Source organism: Orycteropus afer, unplaced genomic scaffold (assembly GCF_000298275.1).
Source record: "Orycteropus afer afer isolate SDZICR_OR568_19922 unplaced genomic scaffold, OryAfe1.0 scaffold00800, whole genome shotgun sequence".
In the NCBI taxonomy this organism is placed as follows: domain Eukaryota; kingdom Metazoa; phylum Chordata; class Mammalia; order Tubulidentata; family Orycteropodidae; genus Orycteropus; species Orycteropus afer.
The window spans coordinates 293,841-315,535 of NW_006922387.1; the positions used below are offsets into that span (position 1 = coordinate 293,841).

General features: G+C 46.3%; 1 protein-coding gene across 1 annotated transcript in view; it reads right to left on the reverse strand.

Moving 5' to 3' along the window:
* Positions 1-9,906, reverse strand: part of TMX3 (thioredoxin related transmembrane protein 3) — a 44,348-nt gene extending 34,442 nt beyond the window's left edge. Inside the window, exons 1-3 of the mRNA XM_007957820.1 lie at positions 9,861-9,906; positions 8,864-8,918; positions 1,138-1,177 (exon numbers count right to left, since the gene is read on the reverse strand). Of these exons, the coding sequence (XP_007956011.1) occupies positions 1,138-1,177; positions 8,864-8,918; positions 9,861-9,906 (141 nt within the window). The remainder of the gene's footprint in view (positions 1-1,137; positions 1,178-8,863; positions 8,919-9,860) is intronic.
* Between the last annotated feature and the right edge of the window lie 11,789 nt (positions 9,907-21,695).

The window sequence follows — 21,695 nt, forward strand, 5'->3', positions numbered from 1 at the left end:
ATTTTTAAAGAGTTAAAAATTAACTCTGCCTAATGATCTCCTAATAATCTGTTTTACACAAAACCTTAAATGTAACTTCTGAAGTCATTATGCAACAATGAAATGCATACACTTAGAGCCAGACAGGTTAACTCTGGTATAGACCTGCCACGAATCTAAGTGTATTTATTGAAACGCTTTTAAACAGACCTAACAATACACAGTGACAATGTCTTTGCCTTCAAGCAAATGTGCCCTGTTCTCCATGAAATGAAGCCACTCAACGCACAGCCACACGCCGTACGTAGACCCCTGGAGAGCTGATGATAAACGCCAATCTACTTCCAACACAAGAATTCCCGCACAGTCGGCGCCTTTGCTGTCTTTCAGCCATGGGGAAGGCGTGACAGATGTTCAGGTCAGGTGATGAAACTCCGGTCACAGCCTTCCTTCTCCTTCGGGATCACTAGTCGGCTAGCATGGCACCCAAGTTTCCCAAGTACAACAGGGTGGCAGATGGACTGTTGCACATCCACGAAATAAAATTTATTTCTTCTCTTTATAATACTGAAATACTCAAATATGCACAAGAGGAGGGAGAAAGACTTGAACCACAGCCGTGGGTTCTGCCGCCGTGTCCCCGTCGCTGTCCACTTTGCACTGCTGCATCCTACCTCTCTTGCTGCCACTCTACCTCTTCTTGCTAAAGTAGCTTAAAGGGAGTCCCAGATGCACCAAGGTTTGAACATATTACAGACTTGAGAGTAAAGAAAGGGAGATGAAAATTTCACTTTGTTCAGATGAAAATATGATATTGGCTACTAAGTGTTATTAATATACTCCCTCCCTCTCCAGGGAAATACGAAGAAACAAGAGTGAATTCTATAATAAAATTATATCATAATCTCCTTAGATATAACCCAAAAGTAAAACCCATCAGAAAACTATATTCCTGCTTCCCTAATACCCCTGCCCCCAGAATTTCTCACCCAGGACCCGAAAGCTCAGGGGTTCATTTTAATACATGAATCCAAATAGCAATAACTGAGGGAAAAAAAAAAACTGAGTAACACACATAAGCACGTACTGTCTGTGAAGCAGAATAGAAAATAAAGTAGTAACAGAGGATTAAATAGAAGACAAAATTTACAAACTTACATCCACAAGCCAAATGTCATCTTTTCGACTTTCTTTAAACCTAAAAACAAAAACAAGAGATTTGATTAATCTTAGATTATATGCTTATATCCACTTCACTGCTGTATGGTATAACACGAAACCCAAACCCATTGTCTTGGAATTGATTCTGACTCACAGCGCCCCTAGAGGACAGAGTAGAACCGCCCCAGAGGAATTATAAGTCTGTCATCTTTAGAGATGCAGACTGCCTCATCTTTCTCTGGTACAGTGGCTGGTGGGTTTGAACAATCAATCTTTCAGTGATGAATGTATGAGCCTGGAACAAATTATTTTCAACAAATTTTTAGGTAAGCTTTTTATCCAGTGACCTACCTCTAAATCTAATCCCACCCATTAAACACTTGAAGAATCTAAGTAGAGAACTAAGAGTACACTAATGAGGAGGAAAGAAACTAAGAATGAAAGTGGGACTTGGTGGAAAGACATTCACACCTGTGCACACCTGTGCAGAAGGCGACCCAGCAGGCCAGGTACGTCCTTGGATGAGCCTGCCTGCCAGGCTCAGCATGAGCTTGCACCTGGGAACCTGGATGTCAGGAGGGTTCCCACCACTTTCTGAGAAGGGGCTCACTGTGCCGACCGTGTCTGTGCTAGCATGTGACTTCATGCTAGCACCTGCTTTCCCTCTGGGAGTCTGGAATTCTGGCACCTGGTTGGCAGAGCGTGCCGAGGACTGGCCCCAAGAAACACCCTGAGCACCAAGTTTCTAATGAGTTTACCTGATAGACAACGTGTCGCACATGTTGTCCTAACTCCTGCTGGAGGAGTTAGGTGTGTGTCGGTACCCCTCCTCCCCTCTCCCCCAGGAGGCCTCGTGGAAGGCCCTGCGTGGTTTCCTTCAGACGGGGCCCTGTGAACCTTTCCCTTTGCTGATTTTGCTCTGTATCCTTTCACTGCAGTCAATCACAGCTGGGACCTTGACCACACTGAGTCCTAGAGTCCCCCCAGCAAACCACTGATGCTGGGGGTGCTCCTGGGAACCTCGAGTGGCAAAAATCTTCCTAAAGCCCCTTTCTGATCTTGGTACTCTTACTGACACCTTCTATGGTCTCTGTGATTGACTCAAGTGCTACTGGTTTATGGTCCCCTAGAACCTAGGGAAAAAAGTCCCAACTTCTCAACTTACCTCTGACTTCTTTTTCCACTCAAAGATAAATACCCCGTAATTTTCTGCTGCAAAAGACCTCTGGAAAGTTTTAAAAAGCAAAGATGTCACTTGGATAACTAAAGTGCACCTGACCAAAGCCATGATTTTTCCAATCATCTCATGTGCATATGAAAGGTGGACAAGAAAAAAGACAGAAAAATTGATGCATTCGAACTGTGGTGCTGGAGACGGATACTGAATAGACCGTGGACTGCCAGAAGAACGAACCAATCTGTCCTAGAAGAAATACAACCAGAATGTGCTCGCTTCTAAGCGAGGATGGTGAGACATCAGCTCACTTACTCTAGACGCAAGATCATGAAAAGTCAATGTTGGAAAGGACATAATGCCGTACATGAGGAGCACCCTTAGTCAGGTGGCCTGACACAATAGCTGTAACAAACGACTCAAGCACACTAAAGGTCATGAAGGTGGGAAAGGACCAAGTGTTGTTGTGTCCTGTACTACATATAGTAGCCTTGAGGTATAGGTGACCCATGGCAGCTACCAACATGACTTCCAGACCACTCTCACCAAGATTCCGTGGGAACAGTCACGTGGTTGGGAAGACAGGTGAGGGCTTATTTCCACAAGGGGCCACATCAGTGCTGCGAGTGGAAAAGTCACTGATGACTGTGGGGCTCAACCAGCTAGAAGCCTCCAATGGGCAGAGCCCTTGAGTGGAAGTGAAGAATCTCTGTAGGGCAGGGTGCATGTGGAAGGCAAGGCTGCCACCAACCCAGCCCACACACCCCTGCCCGCAGGCCCTGCGGCCCTCCTGCAGATATCCAGATTACCCATCCAGGACAGGCACAAGCTGACACTCGGGCAGCCATTTCCCTTCCGCAGTGTCAGAGGCCAGCTACAACAATGCCCTGGATGCAGACTAATAAAGCCGGGGTACTGCAGGCACCAGAAAGGTCCACAGTCAGGGAAACATCCATTGGTGGTTTTCAGTGGCCTGGCAATCAGATTATGATCTGTGGGATCAGGCACTGAGAGACGTCCAGGAGCTCATTAAATTCAGGGCATGGAAACTGCCTGAGACAAGCTTACCAAGAAGTCTGGCAAGACCAACGTCGCAGGGGCTCCTCTGTGAAAGAGGTGAAGCACAGAGCTCTTCTACTTCCGTCCCCCATATCAGGGCTCTCTGGGCCACAGAGGCTTGCATCCATTACTAGGGGGCTCCTCTCCACGGACAGCGATGTGCACACTAGCTCCTGTCCACGAACAAGAAGCATACCCACAATCTCCCAGAGTAGTGAACCCAAATCTTTTGGCTTGGATCTTCTTGTGGTTCAGGATTTTTTACTGTGGTTTCTATTTCACATATTCACTTCTATTCCATGGGACTAGCCAGGGAAAAGCAGCAGGGAATCTGTTGAACCAGAGATCTCAAATTGACAGTATTTTCAAGGTCCTTGTAACCAAAAACCCATGCTCTGCACCTGGGGGTAACCAGCGGTTACTGTCATTCACTTCTTGCTGTTTTCACAGCTCCAATATTGAGTCTTCAGCAAGCGGTCAAAGGGACAATGACCTAGCACCCAAGTGAAATTCCAGGCTCTACGCAGAAAGCTTGGCCAAACATGCAGTGCAAACAAGTGCCCTTTCAAGGAACTGCTGCTTCAGATCTCAGGCTACAAGCGTGAGATGTTTAGTCCAATCTGGAGTTACCTTGTTCCCTCCCATCAGCCATGTAAGCAAGTCCTTAACTGTCCATTGAAGTGTCCAGTCAGCCTGGAGCATGAACAGTTCATCACATGCCCCATGATTATGTCACAAACCAAGGGCCCTACCAGATGCAATATACTCAAGAAAGCCAAGCTGGAACGAAATACGGTCTTATAGGGTGTGGACAGAACAGTCCAGGTCGTGCTTGGCTGCTAACCCAAAGGCAGGTGGCTCAAACCCCCAAGCTGCTCCACAGGACAGAGACGAAGCAGTCTGCTTCCGAAAAGATCACTGTCTATGGCATAGTTCTACTCTGTCATATAGGGAGACTCTGAGTGGGAAATGACTTGAGGGCAATGGGTTTGGTTTTTCAGGTTACCACCTAGACAGTGTGGTCTGAGTCTGTGGTACACACAGGGATGGCTAGGTCAAATCTGGAGAAAGTGTTAACTGTAGTCAGTGTCCAGCAGAAACTTCTAGACAGGACAAGGAGCCCAATATCATACATCTGCCAAGAACACCCTGGCCTACCAGCTCAAGGGATCTGCCCCTAGGCAATACTGTAGCCTTGGCCAACATCTAGCAAGAGGTACAGCTTTTCTATGCTGTGTCACTATCATCTCGTGACAGTCACCATCTGTGTGTGTATAGGCTCAGTCTAGGATGGTATCTGAATCTCCACGGCGGTCCTCTCGCAGCCACACATCTGCTTGCTCTGGGCTGAGGACAGTCAGTCTCCTCATTTAGTTGACAAGTGCAGTCTGCTTCCTGGTTACACTGCCCTTCATCAGTAGAGGGCTCTTCCTGGTGACCATTCCCATGTGTAACAGGAAGGTTGTTAAGAAGAGAGCTGATTTTCCTCCAAATGTCTATCCCCATGGGGGTGCTTTTACATGCCAGGCTATGGCTTTCCAGTGGCCCAACCAAACAGCCAGGCTGCTAGCCACAGTCCTAAGTCAGTGAAAATATGTACAGCCAATTGCTTTGGTGGAGTAGCCTGGGTAGCCACCATACTGCATGAATCTCTGCCCATTGTGGCCAGTTTCCTTTGCCACACTTGGTACAGGACAAGTCTCTTCCAGGTTACCTTGCAATGACACCCCATTTCACCCCAATACAAGTTAACTGACAGGAGCCATCAGTGAGCCAGGCTCATGTATTGTCTGCAAGGTCTATCTGGGAGCTCAAAGGGCAGTGGAGGCAGCAGATCATCGGGCAATAGCCTGGCAGGGACAGGGTACTCCTGAGACTAGAGCGGATTCCAGACGCAGCTACACAGTAATTTGAGGGCTCTGCTCAGACCAACACGATCGGGATCCCTGGTCATGTCAGGCCTTCACTGCCATGCTCCTGCGCTCACGATCCACTAAGTACAGAAGAGGACAATAGTTGTCTGTTAAAAAGTGTCCATCTTTCACCCAGCCCCAGGAACTCAGGGGTCCAAAAGCACACTGGGCATTGCTGGCCTACAGTGATTAATTTTCTGCCACAGGTTCCAATCTGAGAGATTGTTGAGACCTGTAACTCAGAGCAAATGTGGGTGGTTGAGGGCCAAAGGAAGGGCACCACGAGTGGCCTGCTGATGGCCCCACTCAAAGGTAACAGCACTTCCAGTAACCCATCAGATGGGTGCCAGTAGCAGTAAAGGCCCTCTAATCTCTGGTCTTTTTTTTAGTTTTCGGGGCAGAGAAGCCCAAAAGTCTGACAACCTTCTCTGTTTCGAGATGTTGTCACTACTTCACTATACCCAGGAATTTCACTTGGGCACTAGGTCCCTGTCCCTTGTCTGTGTTAATGGCCCAGCTATGTCACCGTACGTGGCTCATCAGGACGTCCAGTTCTCATTGGGTGTTAACTCCATCTGGGCCCATAAGGAGGATGTTATCAAGGCCAGTACCCCCTCCAGGAGTGGGACTTCCTCTAATCATAAACGATGGATGGCAGATAGCTAGGGAATTTGGGTGGTTTCATGGAACAACATTAAAGGTACGTTGCAGCCCACTTCCCATGAAGGCAGTCGATCCTGATCATCCGAGTGCAGGGGTTAGGATAAAAAAGGCAGCTTGTGCTATCAATTGCTGAGTATCAAGTTCCTGCAGCCTGGGTGAGAGCCACTGTCACAATCACAATGCTGGGTACCACCAATACTGAGGGTGGCACTACGGCTTGAGTGCCTATAATCACTGGTGAGATTCCAGGCCCCCGATGCCTCGTGCACAGGCAGACCGGTTCCCAAATGGGGATCTCCTGGAGCAGTGCGGCTTCCTGCAGCTCAGAGATCAGCAAAGTTAACTCTCTTTCTCCCTAGGGAGGCTGATACTATTTTGGGGAGACAACTGTGCTGGGCATTGGTATTGTTTTAGTTGCCAGTGAGTCAATTCTGACGCATGGTGACACCAAGTGTGCAGAGCAGAACTGTACCACAGGGTTTCTAAAGCTGTGGTGACCCTTCTGAAGCACATTGCCAGGTCTGTCCCAAGGCGCCTCTGAGTGGGCTAAGAATTGAGCTGGTGGTAGAGCTCGTAGTTGAGTGCTTAACCCTCCTGCCACCCAGCTCCCACAAAGGCGCAGTTCTCCATACGCCCCCTAAGATGACCCTCCTGCAGCAATTCCCACCAGATTTTGAAGGTGAAGGTAAGTGAATGTGCACAGACAATACATCAATACTAACACCATGTTCAGCAGAGGGACTGTTGAAATAAAGGTCTGCAGGAACCTGCAGGTTAGCTTCACTGAGGCAAAGGTCCCAGCCTCTGTGGCCTTAGACCCCAAACCCGTGAACAGTACCTGTGTTCCTCCCACTCTGGGGCCAGGAGCTGCCGGGAGCATGCTGTACACTGGTATCCAAAAGGCCCATGAAGCACAACACTCCCTCAACTCTCCCACTGAACCCTGTCCTTGGCATGGGACCCTGGAGCCCCCTGGGACAGAGGAATCGCAGCCTCACCCCTAGTCCTGCTTACTTCTGAAAGCTGAAAGGCCCAGCTAAAGGCTGGAAGGGCTGTGCCAATCCAGACTCAGTCACAAGACGCACCAGTGGGCTGCCTGCAAGATCCTGGGGTCTATTATTGGCTGACAGTGTCTTGGCAGGAAGCCTATCAATCTCCTCCTCTTATCAACACACTGGACTGTGTCTTTTCAGGAAGGCCCTGACCAGGTCACCACTCTTCTGCTGGTCAACCTCTGCCATCTTGGCAGTAGCTGGTTTTTCTATGATTGGGAATTTGTCAGTTAAAATCTGGATAATATTATGGACTGACCGACCTGACCTCATGAGAAGGTTTCACTGGGCCAAGTAACCAGAAAGAGCAACATGGAAAAACCTACAAATCTGAGTCAGGTTAACAGTCTCATGACCCAACTATCCCCAATCACTCATTATAGACCCCAGAGACCACCAGTGTGGGTCATAGGGATGCTACAGCCTGAGAGCATAGTCCAGATACATTTCTCGGTGGCAGAAATTCTTCACAGGTGGCACAGATGTATCAGAGCCCAAACAATACCCAGCTGAGGGCACAGTCAGTTCACCCCCTCTCACCAGCCTTCTCCTTAGGCAAAGACAGACTTCCTGTCAGGGCATCTGGACACAGGAAGTCTGCAGTGACACACCTTACAAGGCACCACTTCCTCACAAAGTTTAACGAGGTTACCTGAGGGTCTCTGCAGTTTTGTTTCTTCACCAGAAGACCATGAACAGTAGCCACGGAAGGGCCTATGTAGCTTTCTTAGAGACACTGCCTTGCGTTTCCCATTGGACTCAGAAAGCAAGTTTGAGGGAATCAGGGGTAAAAGACAAGAACCAAGGGACTGCCACTGGAGCCAGAACGTCTTGCATCAAATGCTCCTGCATTCTCTAAGACCCACCTGGAGTGTCCCAAAGGACCCTTAGGTTCCTGCACTTTCAGCACAGCACTGTACGGAAATGATTACTGCTGGCTGAGTCAACTTGGTCATGAAATCAGGAGTCTTGGCGGTCAGCAAGGACAATGAGCAAATCTGAAACAACCAAGCCCTTCCTCCTCTCCTGCAGCAACAGTGCCAACAAGAGGTAAAGTGGCATGTGTTCGCCCGGAGTTTGGTTTTCTCCCGGAGAACAGCCCCGACTGCGGGTCAGGTGGGGACGGCACAGACAGGAAGTCCCCTCACTGCCGAGAAGCCCCAAAGAAAGGCTTCTGCTCTTCATAAACCTGGGTAACATGGGGGAGGCAGAGGGCAGAAAGTCCAAGTGGAAGGTGGTACCAAAGGGAGGTACCTGGCAGTAAGCAGTGTGTCTGTGACTACGGCTGGTGGGCAGCCCTGGACCACAACTCCCTGTAGATACTACAGTACTGGTGGGCAACAAGTGGGGTGTAGGCAGGGCAGTCTCTCCCTGGAGGCCTGACAGGGAAAGGCTTGTGATTTCCTAGGACCAGACCGGAAAGGGTACACATAGGACTTGGCTTAGCATCGGACCTCTCAGCTGCTGTAAGATGGTCTCATGCTAAAGCTGTAACGCTAAAAGATACAGAGTATGGCCCCAAATTCAGCACCCACTCGGTTGTGGTAAAAGCAGAATGATTTGAATAACAAACAAAAAGCAAACTATGTAGGTGCTATAGAACAGGAGGGAAAAACCAGGGGGCGTTCTGCCACATTTCTGATCTTGTAAATGTCAGTAAAACTCTTCTGAACATAATTGTATTTCATACATAAATAGCACTTAAAATAACTCCTGGAATACAATGAGTGCTACATAAGCATTGGCCATTACTGCCTCAGTTCTATTATTATTATTACTAAGATTAGAGTTAGCACGTAAACACTCAGGTAACACCAGAATCCAAAATCAAATTATGATTCAAATAAAATGTGTATACTCACGAGTCATCTAAATCTGGTATGACACTCTTACTGAAAGCCGTATCAAGCAACATAACTGAAAAACAGAAAGAGAAGACTAAATGTATACTTCTGGTTTATCATTGGCTTATACTGTATGCTCAGTCAGCTACGCCGTATGTTTTTTGTTGTTATTTTTGATGTTTTCAGCAAAATACCCATCACTGATCCACCCCAGGTACAAGTGAGGCAAACTCCCATCTGCTCAATGAATACGCACTCTGCACTGTGCACTGTCATTGCACTGGGACAGGGAAGTCCCACGGAGCAGGGTAAATGGAAAACAGAAGGGGTCTTTTTCAACGTATTTTTCCCCTCAGCCTGTTTTCGCATTTCATCATTCCACCTGTTTGCAGTGAAGACAGAAATTGGTCTAGATTTCTCCTTTTCCGTCGGTACCTCTAGCACTTCTTCAATAAAATCTCCAAATCCAACGCAAAACACAATTCGTTTTCTATTTTTTAAAAAAATATTTCATAGAAACAAAACCGAGGCGCCTCTCCAGTGCTCACTGCTGGGCAGTGCCTGGCCCTCCACAAATGGCTGCGGAGAAAGTGAGCGAGGCGAGGCGACAGGCGGCCGACCCGGGGCTGTCGCCGTCACTGCACGACCGCAGCGCTCAGATCCTGGTCTGTCCTTGACCATCCCTCCCTCAGCCCTCGGGCGATGAGAACCCTCCAAACACCAGACTCAGCCCCTGGAAACCCAAACCGAGATGTGCGCGGCCACAGCCTGGGAAGGTGTCACCCTGCTCGGCTGTCAGGGAAGCCGGGCTACAGACCCCCGTCTCAAAGGACAAGGACGGCGCATACTTCGGGGTCAACGCATCTCCTGGGGACAAGTACCGGGTCTGCAGGGCGGGGCCGGGTGGGGGAGGCCTGGAGGGGTCAGGTGGCCGCAGGACGGCGCACAGCAAGCACATCCCCGGGCACCCCCTGCCCAGGGCGACCCCTGCCCACCGTCCAGCGCGCGGACATACCTGTGGCGCAGAGGCCCAGGGCGGCCGCGCTGCTCGAAGCGGCCATGCTCGCCGCAGGAGCCGACTCCGCAGTGGCTGAGGTGACGCCGGCGCCGGCCGCTGCACTCCGGAAGGGGAAGCGGGCTCGTCCGCGAGTGGAGCGGAGACGAGCTCGGCGCCGACGGCAGGGGCGGGGCGGCCCGGCCTCCTTTCCCTTCCGGACCGGCGGGCCACTTCCTCTGAGCATGCGCGGAGCATGCGCGGACGGCGGGGGCGGAGCGGGCCGCCTCAGTTCTCAGGCGGATCCCGCCAGCCTCTGGCTCTGAGCATGCGCCGAGCGGGCTTCTTGAGCGAGGTGGGAAGAAAAGGTTTGGCTTAAGGTGGTGGTGGAGGATTGTGTGCGTGAAGTGACGGCGAAAAACGTAACTACTCGTTCTTAACTTAGCATTAAACTTTGTGCTGAAGGTGAGGGAGGCTCTGACAACGCACTTGAGTTTGAATCTTGCCGGCTTTTACCTGCTACACCTGTGCCCACCTGTGCGTCAGTTGGTGGATTGGACTTCTGAAGAGAGGCGTGGGTCACCGTGCTGTGTGACCCTGCATCCGGTTCGGAATCTTATTTCCAAAATGTGTTTGGGAGCTGTTTGAACCTGTTAACCAAAATTGGGCGTGTCTTTTAAGTTCCTTTGATGCATTTTTGCTAACTAAAGGAGTCCCTTTTGAAAAATTCTTTTTCTTGAAAACTGAAAAAGTGGTGTATATTTAATGTTTTTTAAAATATATATTTTTTCAATAATGTTGTGTTTTAGGTGGAAGTTTACACAGCAAATTAAGTTCCCGTTTAACGATTTCTGTACACATTGTTCTGTGCTACTGGCTATGATGTTAGTTCTCATTTCATTCTGCTTGCACTGTTTTCCTTGATCTAGCTACCCTTCCCCTCCTTGCTTGCTCATCATTGCTTTTGGGTACATGTTGACCGTTGGTCTCATATAGTTGATTGTCTAAGGGAGCACATTCCTCACTGCTGATAGTGTTTATTTTATAAACCAATCTTATTTGGCTGAAAAATGACCTCCAGAAATAACTTGTCCAAGTTCAAAGGATATCTTAGAACAGTCTCAGGGGTTGCTCTAGTCTTTATTGGTCCAGTAGGTTTGATCTTTTTTTAGGAAAACAATTTTTTTTTCCTACATTTTCCTTCAGACTATGCGGGACCTTCTGTTGTGTCCTTGGGCAGAACAGTGAGTAGTGGGAGCTGGGCACCCTCTAGGTCTTCTGGTCTCATTAGAAGAGTCTGGTTTTTGTGGGGCATTAGTTTGTGGGCTATTTCTTGGAAACTTTGATGTTCTTCATTTTCTTGTGTTCCACGTGAATAATGACCAACAGTTACATCTTAGATGACTGCTCTCAAGCTTCTAAGACCCCAAACTAAGAGCTAGAACATTATCTTTATGGACTGTGTTATGCCAATTGACTGATATATTCCCCCAAGACTGGCTCTAAGCCTTTTAACCTGGTAAACCTGTCCTGCAAGTTGTTTGTATATGTCTAGGTAGCCTCCATGGGAGCTCTGGTGGCGTAGTGCCTACGGCACTTGACTGCTAACCAGAAGGCTGGCGGTTCAAACCCACCAGCTACTCCTCGGAAGGGTAGTGATACTGCCTCGGAAACCCAAGGAGGGGTCGCTGTGAGTCGGGGCCGACTCGATGGCACATAACAACAACAACAAAGGTAGCCTCCATAACTGTGACTCCTATGTGATTCGTTACAACTAAACCAAGTAAGTAATATGACAATAATTGGAGAAAAGATTGAAGTTGTCAAGGATTTCATTTTACTTACATCCACAGTCAACACCCATGGAAGCAGCAGTCAAGAAATCAGATGATATATTTCCCTGGGAAAATCTGCTTCAAAAGATCTCTTTAAAGAACTTAAAGCAAAGATGTCTCTTTGAAGACTAAGGTGCACTAACCCAAGCCAATGTATTTTCAATCACTGCATTTGCATGTGAAAGCTGGCCAATGAATAAGGGAGACCAGAGAAGATTAGATGCATCGAACTGTGGTGTTGGTGAAAATACCAGGACCTGCCAGAAGAACAAATCTGACTTGGAAGAAATGCGGCTGGAATGCTCCTTAGAAGCAAAAATGGCCAGACTTTGTCTCGCCTCCTTTGATCATTTTGTCCAAAGGGCCCAGTCCCTGAGGAAAAATATCATGCTTGGTAAATTAGAGCATCAGCAAAAAAGAGGAAGACTCTTGTGGTGGTTATGTTTTTGTGTCAACTTGGCTGGGCCTGGTTGAGTGGCTGGGCAGCTGCATGTAGTCTTCCCCATGATGAGACTGGTAATCAACTCCATGATGGCATCTACTATGAGCAGCTGAGTAGTTGCCTTAGGGAATGTGGTCTGCTTCCTGTATATAAGCAGAACCCTTTGGGAATGGTCTCCAGCCTATGGCACAGTTGGATCCTGTATATAGCCGTGTCATGCACGATCCTGTATAGTAGCCTGCCATGCTTTGCCAACCTTGGGACTTACAATGGACTTAAGTTAATGGCCTGCTGTGTGGTTTGGCAACATCGGGACTGTGCATTTTTACTTGTCAACCTTGGGGCTTCTCAGCCTCAGCAGCCAGCAGCTGTCTAAGTGAAGAAATGACTGTATCTCCAGTGTGCCGGGAGCAGGAGGCAGAGCTGGACCCCATGGTTGAGGGGCTTTTACTCAGCCCCTAGAGCCTGGCACTTTGAACTTGGGCTTAAAGCCTCCAAATTGTAAGAATAAACTCCTGTTTGTTAAGACCATCCCATTTGTGGTATATTTCTGTGAGAGCAGCACTGGGGAACCAGAACAACCCTCAATGAGATGAATTGGCTGCCGCAGTTGGCTCAAGCATAGCAAGGATTTTGAAAATGGCACAGGACCATGCAGTGTTTCATTCTCTTGTATATAGATAGGGTCACTGTGAGTTGGTGCCAACTTAATGGCACCTAACAAAAACAACTTACAGGTAGCACACACAAACGTTTCTATCCATATGCCTACAGATACACCTGTACAGGCACACACATTTACTCATGTGCCTTCCTGTACAGATACATGCATACATACCTACCTACATAACCATACACATCTTTTTGTTGTTGCAAAATTGTATATGCTATAGTATTTAGTGAAATTGTCCCTTTTTCTTTTGTACTACTTTGGATCTCTATTTACCTTGGTCCAGTTATGCTGCCTTCACCCACATTTGGTATTGCCTTTGGACTGTCTAGAAAGTGATTCCCTTCCCTACCCACCATCCCTGATAACCATCAAAGAACTGTGTGCATATCCGTTCTGACTTTTCTAATAGTGGGTCTGTCACAGATTGAACTGTGTGCCCCCCAACTTTGTGTTGACGTGGCTGGGCCATGATTCTCAGTGGTTTGGCAGTTACATAATGATGTCATGTGGCAGATATGCAAACACTGCATCTGCCTTTTCTATAGGACACCTAATACCAGGGGATTATGATTACTTGAACTCTTGAAAAATGTGGCTTGTGAGGCTAGAAAGGAATGATGAGGTCAGCCGGTTCACCTTAGGTTCAAAATTCCAGCAGACAAAAATGTCATCAAACGTTGCTATTCCAAGTGACTGGAAAGATTGAATTACCATCTGCTTGTGAGCAAAGTAGCACTAGTAGCACGGTGATTAAAGTGCTCAGCTGCTAACCAAAAAGGGAACAAGCCCTGGTTTTCACCCCTTTATGCGCACGCCATAGTGTCCAGTGCAGGCCTATAGCAGATTCAAATAGCAAGTTTTAAAAAGCAAACCAAAAATGAAGTAAACTAGTAAAGTGGTAGGAGCCCTTGTGGCACAGTTAAAGAGCTCAGCTGCTAATTGTAAGGTCAGCAGTTCGAACCCACCAGTGGCTCTTCAGGAGAAAAATGTGGCAGTCCGTCTGTAAAAATTGCAGCCTTGGAAACCATATGGGACAGTTTTACTCTGCCCCATAGGGCCATTATGAGTCAAAATCAACCTAAGGGCAGTGGGTTTAAAGGAGGTGGGGATGTTTTATCAGTGCTGGTAAAACAACCTCTTTGTCCTGGGGACTTGACATCCTGTCATGCAGAGAGTCTCTCATTTTCTCGGCAAGGTCTTGAATCACCCAGCTCCATTTTTTTTTTCCCTCTTCATTCTCATCTAGTTCAAAATTCCCTGTTTTCCACAGCATGCAAAATAATGTACTTTATGTTAGAATTTGCATCATACCTTGAATTTCCATGTGAAGGACAAGAACACCTCTTGACCTAGACCTGTGCATTTCCGAGCAGCCACTGGTGCATGAAGCCTGAGCTCTGCAGTGTGCCAAGTGTAATGGAATAACTGGATGCATTTTAATAAAGTTCAGTTTGAAAACTGATGATTCACTTATTGGAAAACTTTTCAATAGGATTGGAACAAACTGACTATCCATCTACCTTCTCGTGTTTTGTTGAATCTAAGTGTCAGTTAAACACTTGTGATGAAAATTTAGAGTCTGGAGTGAAAAGTACACAGGGCTTTGAAAACTTTCTGAAGAAGAATGTAAAATGTCTCAATTGCTATATTGATTGTATGTTGAAATGCTAGTATTTTGTATATATTTGTGTGGTGATTAAGGTTGTGTGTCAACTTGGCAGGGCCTGGTTGAGTGGCTGGGCAGCTGGATGTAGTTATTCCTCGTGGTGAGATTGGTAATTAAGTCCATGGTGGAATCTAGTGGAGCAGCTGAGTATTTGCTTTAAGGATGTGGTCTGCTTCTAGTATATAAGAAGCAACTTTGAAGAAGGTCGCCAGCTTATGGAATGCTTGAACTCTTCATGCAGCCAAGTTGTTCAACAGCCTGCCATGCTGTGCTGATTTGGGGACTTCTGGACTTGAATTAGTGGTCTGCTGTGTTGTTTGGTAACATTGGGACTATGCCTTTTTACTTGCCGACCTTGGGTTTGTCAGCCTCACCGGCCAGCGGCTGCCTGAGTAAAGAAAAGCCTTCAGCTTCAGTGGGCCAAGAGCAAGAGGCAGAGCTAAAGCCCAAGGTGGAGGGGCTTTCACCCAGCCCCTAGAGCTGGCACTTTGAACTCAGACTTCTAGCCTCCAAAACTGTAAGAGGATAAACTCCTGTTTGTTCAAGTCATGCCATTTGTGGTCTATTCTTGTTGGAGTGGCACTAGGTAACTAAAACAATTGGGTTAATAAAATATAGAAATTCCACCTGCTTTTATTTTTCATTGTGGCTCTAGAAAATTTGAAATTACATGTGGTTTATATTTCTGTTGCATAACGACTTGAAAATGATCCAAACAAAACAGCAGTCTGTTTAGAGTTGCTCACATACTTTAAGGAAGATCAGCACAAGGCTGGTCCCTATGAGGCAGAGGTTAAAGATGGCCCAAATGTCCAACTTTTCCCAACTGCTGTACTATTCTATCATCTCTAACATCAGCTCCACCTCCACCCCTCAAGGCTCTCCCTCCTGCCTTAGGATTCTATGTTTAGCTATAATGTCTCAAAGAACTCACAAACTGCTAAGGAAACAGCTCACACAATGGTGGAGGCTGGCAAGTTCCAAGTCCATGGGGCAGGTATAGGTCTGGAGGATTCGCCTCACTCACATGGTTGCTGGGGACTGATGAGCCCAAATTGTCAGGCCAAATGGCAGTCCGCTGGCTCTCAAGGCTGTGGAAGCTGGTGAATCAGGACAGACAATAGGCGGCTGGCTCAAGTCCCAAGAACTGGACACCAGATGACAATGAAGTGTGTACAGAATCCAGAGCAAGAGAGCTAACTTTGCCAAAGCATTAAAATGTACTGAAGCAGACCATACCCTCAAGGATCTAAGGGTAGTGACCTGAGTCTCACCTGCTAGTAAGGTGGGGATTCAAGGTACATCCCACCCTAATCCTCATTAACATGATGGACAACTCAATTCAAAATGAGACCATAACCACAGGCATAGAGGCTAGGATTTACAACATATCACAAAATGGAGGACTGTGGCTAGAAAGACCATGATAAGTAATTAATTGCATTGTAATTCCAAAGAAAAAGGAGAAAAAGAAACCTCAGGCCTTCTAGGAACCTGTCGAACTTCTGTAGTGTCCATTTTCATCGAAAGGCAATGTTGCAGCATGTGCTCACCAGGTAGGAAAGAAATGCGACCTATGGCATTCAACTCTGTGGCCTGGTGTTCTGAACGGCTATTGACATCTGAGTCTGAGACCATTATTGAAATGAACATCAATCACCCTCTCTTCCAGTGATGCCTTGTTTCACAATTCCAAGCAACACGTAACTTCAACAACTCACAGTTCAACAATAAAATCATCTCCTACAACATGAAATGAATTGACACTTTTTTTTTTGTAATCTTTGGCTACAGAATAGAACTTTAATCACCTGCACCCCAAAGTTTTTGTGCAGAAAACAAGGCTAAATTTCCATATGCTAAAACTTTTGTTCAGTGAGTTCATAATACACTATGAACAACTCTTTAAATAATGAAAATCGTTTAAGTGGTTTTTCCCTGCTTGTCTGTATCAAATAGTAATAAATTTCCTTGAGATTTGAAAGGTTCTATAATAATTGTGACAAGCATAAAAAAAAGAAACCAACTTCCAAATGAACTACCCAATATACAGGCATATGCTATGCATATTATGCATACATTATCTTCATTGAACGACATATTCAAGCACATTTATAGCAAAACTGCTTGTAATTGGTAAAAGTTAAATGTCCTATAGTTCAATGGATGGATTGTACTGTATTCCTATAGTGGACATTTTTGTTGTTAGTTGCTGTTGAGTTAATTTTGACCATAACGACCCCATGTGATATAATGGAAATCCCGTAAGATTTTCTAGAGTGTAGTCTTTGTGGAATAGGAGGCCTGGTTGCACAGCAGTTAAGGCTCAGCTGCTAATCCAAAGGTCAGCAGTTTGAACCCACCTGCTGCTCAATGGGAAAAAAATGTGCCAGTCTACTTCCGTAAAAATTTACATCATGGGAAACCCATGGGACAATACCGTTTTGTCTTACAGGGTCACAGAGTTGGAATTGACTCAACAGCAATGAGTTTGGTTGGTTTAATCTTTAAGGGAGTGGATTACCAGGTCTTTATCTGTTGAGCTGCTGCGTGGGTTTGAACCATCAACCTTTTAGTTACCAGTCAACCATTTACCTGCTCTGCCATCAGAGATCTTCTATAGTGAAATACTATGTAGCAATAAGAATGCATAGGCTGTTGTACAGGGAATAACGTCGAAAACACATGTAAAGCAAAATAAACCAGAGCAGTGCACAAGTATTTAGGGTATCATTTCATCTTCATAAAGTTCAAAACCCAGCAAATTAACCAGAGGTGTTAAAATTATCAGGGGCAGATGTTTGGTTTCTTGCTGCTCAGACAGCTGTGTGGGTGAAAACTCACTGTGTTGTACCTTAGTTTGTTTCTGTTTCTGTATGCTTGCTCTAACAATAAAAAAAGATAAAAACATCACATGACATATATTTAATTTTTTTAATGGAAAGATGACCATGGTAGAGTATCACGCTTCTCAAGTTTTAGCAAACACCAATTACCTGTGAAACTTGATGAAATACTTATTCTGGATTGTTCCCTGGAGAATCTGGCCCATTGAATCTGGAGGCAGGCCATGAATTTGTTCTCACACATTGCTAGATGATGCTATGACTTTTGGCCTGCAGACCTCAATTAGGGGTTGAAGGAAAAGAACTTTGGAAAATACCGTGGATTTAAAAAAATCACTTTTTATAAAATATGTGACATAAGAATGAGTCTAGAAAAGCAAATCAAATTTTAAAGTGCTTCTTTCTTTTGGTGTGTAATAGCTTATTATTATTATTAAATGAATAAATATGTTAAATGTGAAATACCCTTTAAAAAAAAGAGTGTACAGAGGTCCTGAGACCAAAATGAGTGAGAAAAATGGATGCTCCTAGAACCCAGCATTCAACAAGCAAGGGGTGCCTATTCTTTCCTAACACACATGGGACAGTTAAACGAGAATTGTCCATCTAGCTTTTCATAAAGCAAGTCTCAGCAGATTGAAAAAAGGGTGTATTTATATATTCTTTGACCACAATATGACTATGTAATCAATAACAAAATACAGTCATTATATCCTCAAAATCTGGAATTTTGAAAACAAATGTCTAAATAGGGAGCTCTGGTAGCCTAAGGCATTTTACTGCTAACCAGAAGGCTGGCGGTTCAAACTCACCAGCCACTCCTTGGAAGGAAGGTTGGGCAATCTACTTCTGCAGTGATAATCCCTTAGAAACCCAAGGAGGGGTCGCTGTGAGTCGGATCCGACTCCATGGCAGTGAGGTTTTTTTTTTTTTTTGTATGCGTCAGCATTCTAAGTGATTTACGTACTTAACTCATTTAGAGATAAAGAAAACGAATATGCAGTAGAAAGATTAACAAAAATGTCCAAAAGTGTTCTTTGAAGAGACCAGTGAAAATCCGTGGTTACAGTGACTCCATAAAGAGAGAAAGAAGAGAGGGGACATCCCAAACTTCCAGAAACCACCAGTCAACTTCCGAGAGGTCCTGGTTTCCTGGCTGGCTGTTGGCTGGGGCTGTGCTCAGCTTCCAGACACTGCCCATGTTCCCTGGGTCGTGTTGTTGTTGGGTGCCCTCGAGTTGATTCTGACTCATGGTGATCCTATAGGACAGAACAGAACTGTCCCATTGGCTTTCCTAGGCTGTAACCTCTATGGCAGCAGATCACCAGGTCTTTTTTCTGGAGGAGCAGTTGGTAAGGTTGAATTGCTGACCTTTTGGTTAGCAGCTGAGCTCTTATCATTGACAAACCAAAAATAACCAAACTCACTGCCATGGAGTTGGATCCAACTCATAGCAACCGCTCCTTGAGTTTCTGTGGCAGTATCTTTACAGAAGCAGATTGCCCAACCTTCCTTCTGAGGAGTGACTGGTGGGTTTGAACTGTCAGCCTCTGGGTAGCAGTCAAATGCTTTAGGCACTATGCCCCCAGAGCTCCCTCTTACCATTGTACCACTGCAAAAATGGTGTGGGCAAAGGTCTGACCTCCTCTAATTTCACAAGGGGGAGGAGGATCAAGGTAAATAGCCAAGGCTGATTCCTATGAGGCAGAGGTCAGATATGGCTGCACCCTCCAACCTTTCTACCAACTCTGCCACCAACTGCCCCTCCCACAGCACTCTCTACTCCCCTGCTATGTTCACCGCAATGACCACCGAGTTTGTAGATAATGCTCACAGTTATGGTATTTATTAGGGGAGTAGCAGGTTGTAGTTCAGGATCAGAAACGACTCAGGATACAGTTCTTTGATCAGGACAACCTCTTAGCAGTGCCCACTGGAACGCTTCCCTCTGGCCCTTGGCATCTTGGCCCCTTGGCCCTTTGGCCTTTGCTCCTCTCAGACATGTGTTGCAAAGCTTTTTTAGCACTGATGAGAAGTGTCCAGAGACATCCTACTCTGCCTGAAAGCCTCAGCCTGAAAACGCTCAGCTCTGGCTCTGCAGGTGGGTCGGCAAACTTGGCTTCACCAGTGCCCAGAGGCACCCCACTCCACCAGTAAGCCTATTGACCAAAGGCACTCAGTTTTCACACCGTGGGCCAAGAAGCCCACCATGCTGTCTCCAGCCAGTTTGGTTCTGCTATGTCTGTTGCCACTACTCACGGTCTCTCTGGTTTTACAGCTATCTGTCTCCTGGATCTTGGGAGTTTCCCAGTACAGGGACCCCAGTTGCAAAGGATGCACTCCGCTCCTGCTTATTCTTGGTGGTAGTCACGTCCCGGCTTTCTGTCTCTGGGATGGCTCATTGTAAGTCCTGCAAGATGACAAAACTGACCAGTCCTCTTGATAATTTCCATACTCCTGATTTGCATGGTTCTACCCCCACAAGGGGGGCATCCACCTTATTTGCATTATTAGCAAACTATCCAGTCCCATTCCTGGGGCACAAACACCTCACACTTGCATGGTCCCACCCAGTCATCTTGCGGGAGTCACAAAATCCATGGCTAGAAGGGTCATACTAAGTGATTCACTGCACCACAGACACCAGGCTCCTTCCTTGGATCGTGTCCTCTTCAAAGTCAGCAATTTCACGCTTCAAACTTTTCAAGTCCCCTCTGACAACCCTCCAATCGACCTTTCTCCTGCCCCCTCTAATTTTAAGGGCTAACGTGATTAAATCAGGCCCACCTGGATATTCCGGGATACATCTCTTGAAAGTCAGCTGATTAGTAATCTTAATTCCATCTGCAGAGTCTCTTCTGAACAGAATCAAGGTTAGATTTTGATTGAATAAGAAGAGAATAGAAATCCTGAGGGGCTATCTTCATGATTCTGCCTACCACAGACAGTATGGATGAAAAAGGTGAGCAATTCCTGTGGGATGACCAACACCTTTCAAACATGTGGGTGAGAAGGCCTGGGAATGAGGAAGCTCTTCTAGATCAGAGGACACAGAAGCAGCCTACATCTGCCAATGAGACCCTCAGGAGAGAGAATTAACGTAGGGAAACATGGGCATGCTGCTGTGAAAGGAAAAAAATTATCATTGAAAGTTGAAATCCATGTCAAAAAAAATGTAGACTGTGGTGGTATCTCCCTTACTGGAATATATAATTGATTTTAATATAATGTCTGGCTGGAAATCCACACCCCATCACTGAGTAAAGTTGAAAGAAAGAACTTGTAGGTCTGCCCTTCACCCAGTACTAATTGGATTTGAAAATAGGAGCCATTGGAGTTACCTAAACCTACTGGAATAGGAAATTTGAAACACTATCATAATGCCTGGGGCAACAGGAAGTAACTGCCCTAATTAAAATAACTTTAGCTACCCTTGTGTTATTGTACATCCCTCACTGGGTAATAGCCTGATGTGGGCAGTAAGGAAGACTGATGGGTCATGGAGACTGGCAATAGAGTACAGAAAAAAACCCACTGCCATGGAGTCAATTCCAACTCATAGCAACCCCCACTGGGTTTCCAAAGTGGTAAATCTTTATGGAAGTAGATTGCCGTCTTCCTTCCATGGAGTTGCTGGTGGGTTTGAACCACCAACCTTCTGATTAGCAATCAAATGCCTTAGGCACTACGCCATCAGAGCTCCTTGCAATAATCTATAAACCAAAAAACCAAACTCACTGCCATGGAGTCGGATCTGACTCATAGCAACCCCTCCTTAGCTTTCTGAGGCGGTATCACTATGGAAGTAGATTACCCAACTTTCCCTTCAAGGAGTGGCTGGTAGGTTTGAACTGTCAGCCTTCTGGTTAGCAGTCAAATGCCTTAGGCACTACACCACCAAAGCAATAAACCATTGGGGCTTGTTAAAACGTATTCAGCTTCAGCAGTCCTCTATAAGACACACATTATTCCACTGAACAAACTAAAGGTGACTAGTTTTCTGTGCTTGATGTGGCTCATGCCTTTCCTCAGTATCAGTTGCTATGGAGACAACACTTTGCATTTACATGTCAAGGACAAGGGCAGATTAACCACCAAGCATGGTATGCCCCAGCTTGCATGGAGCAAGGTAGGCACAGGATTAATTGTGCTGATTTGCTAATCTGTGGTCGGCAATATCCCACGGATCTCATCCCATCCTTGCCGGGGTGAGGGAACAGGTGGAATTGTGCTCTGCACATTGGTGGGAAGGCACAAGTGGACCATGCATGTCTTACTTGTTGAGTGACCTGGCCCTGCAAGGATATTTGAACTGCATACTGTGATAATCTTGGGAGGCAATCGCAGACCTAATACAACTGCAGTGTTCTCAGGCACTTTGTTGATGGTATGAT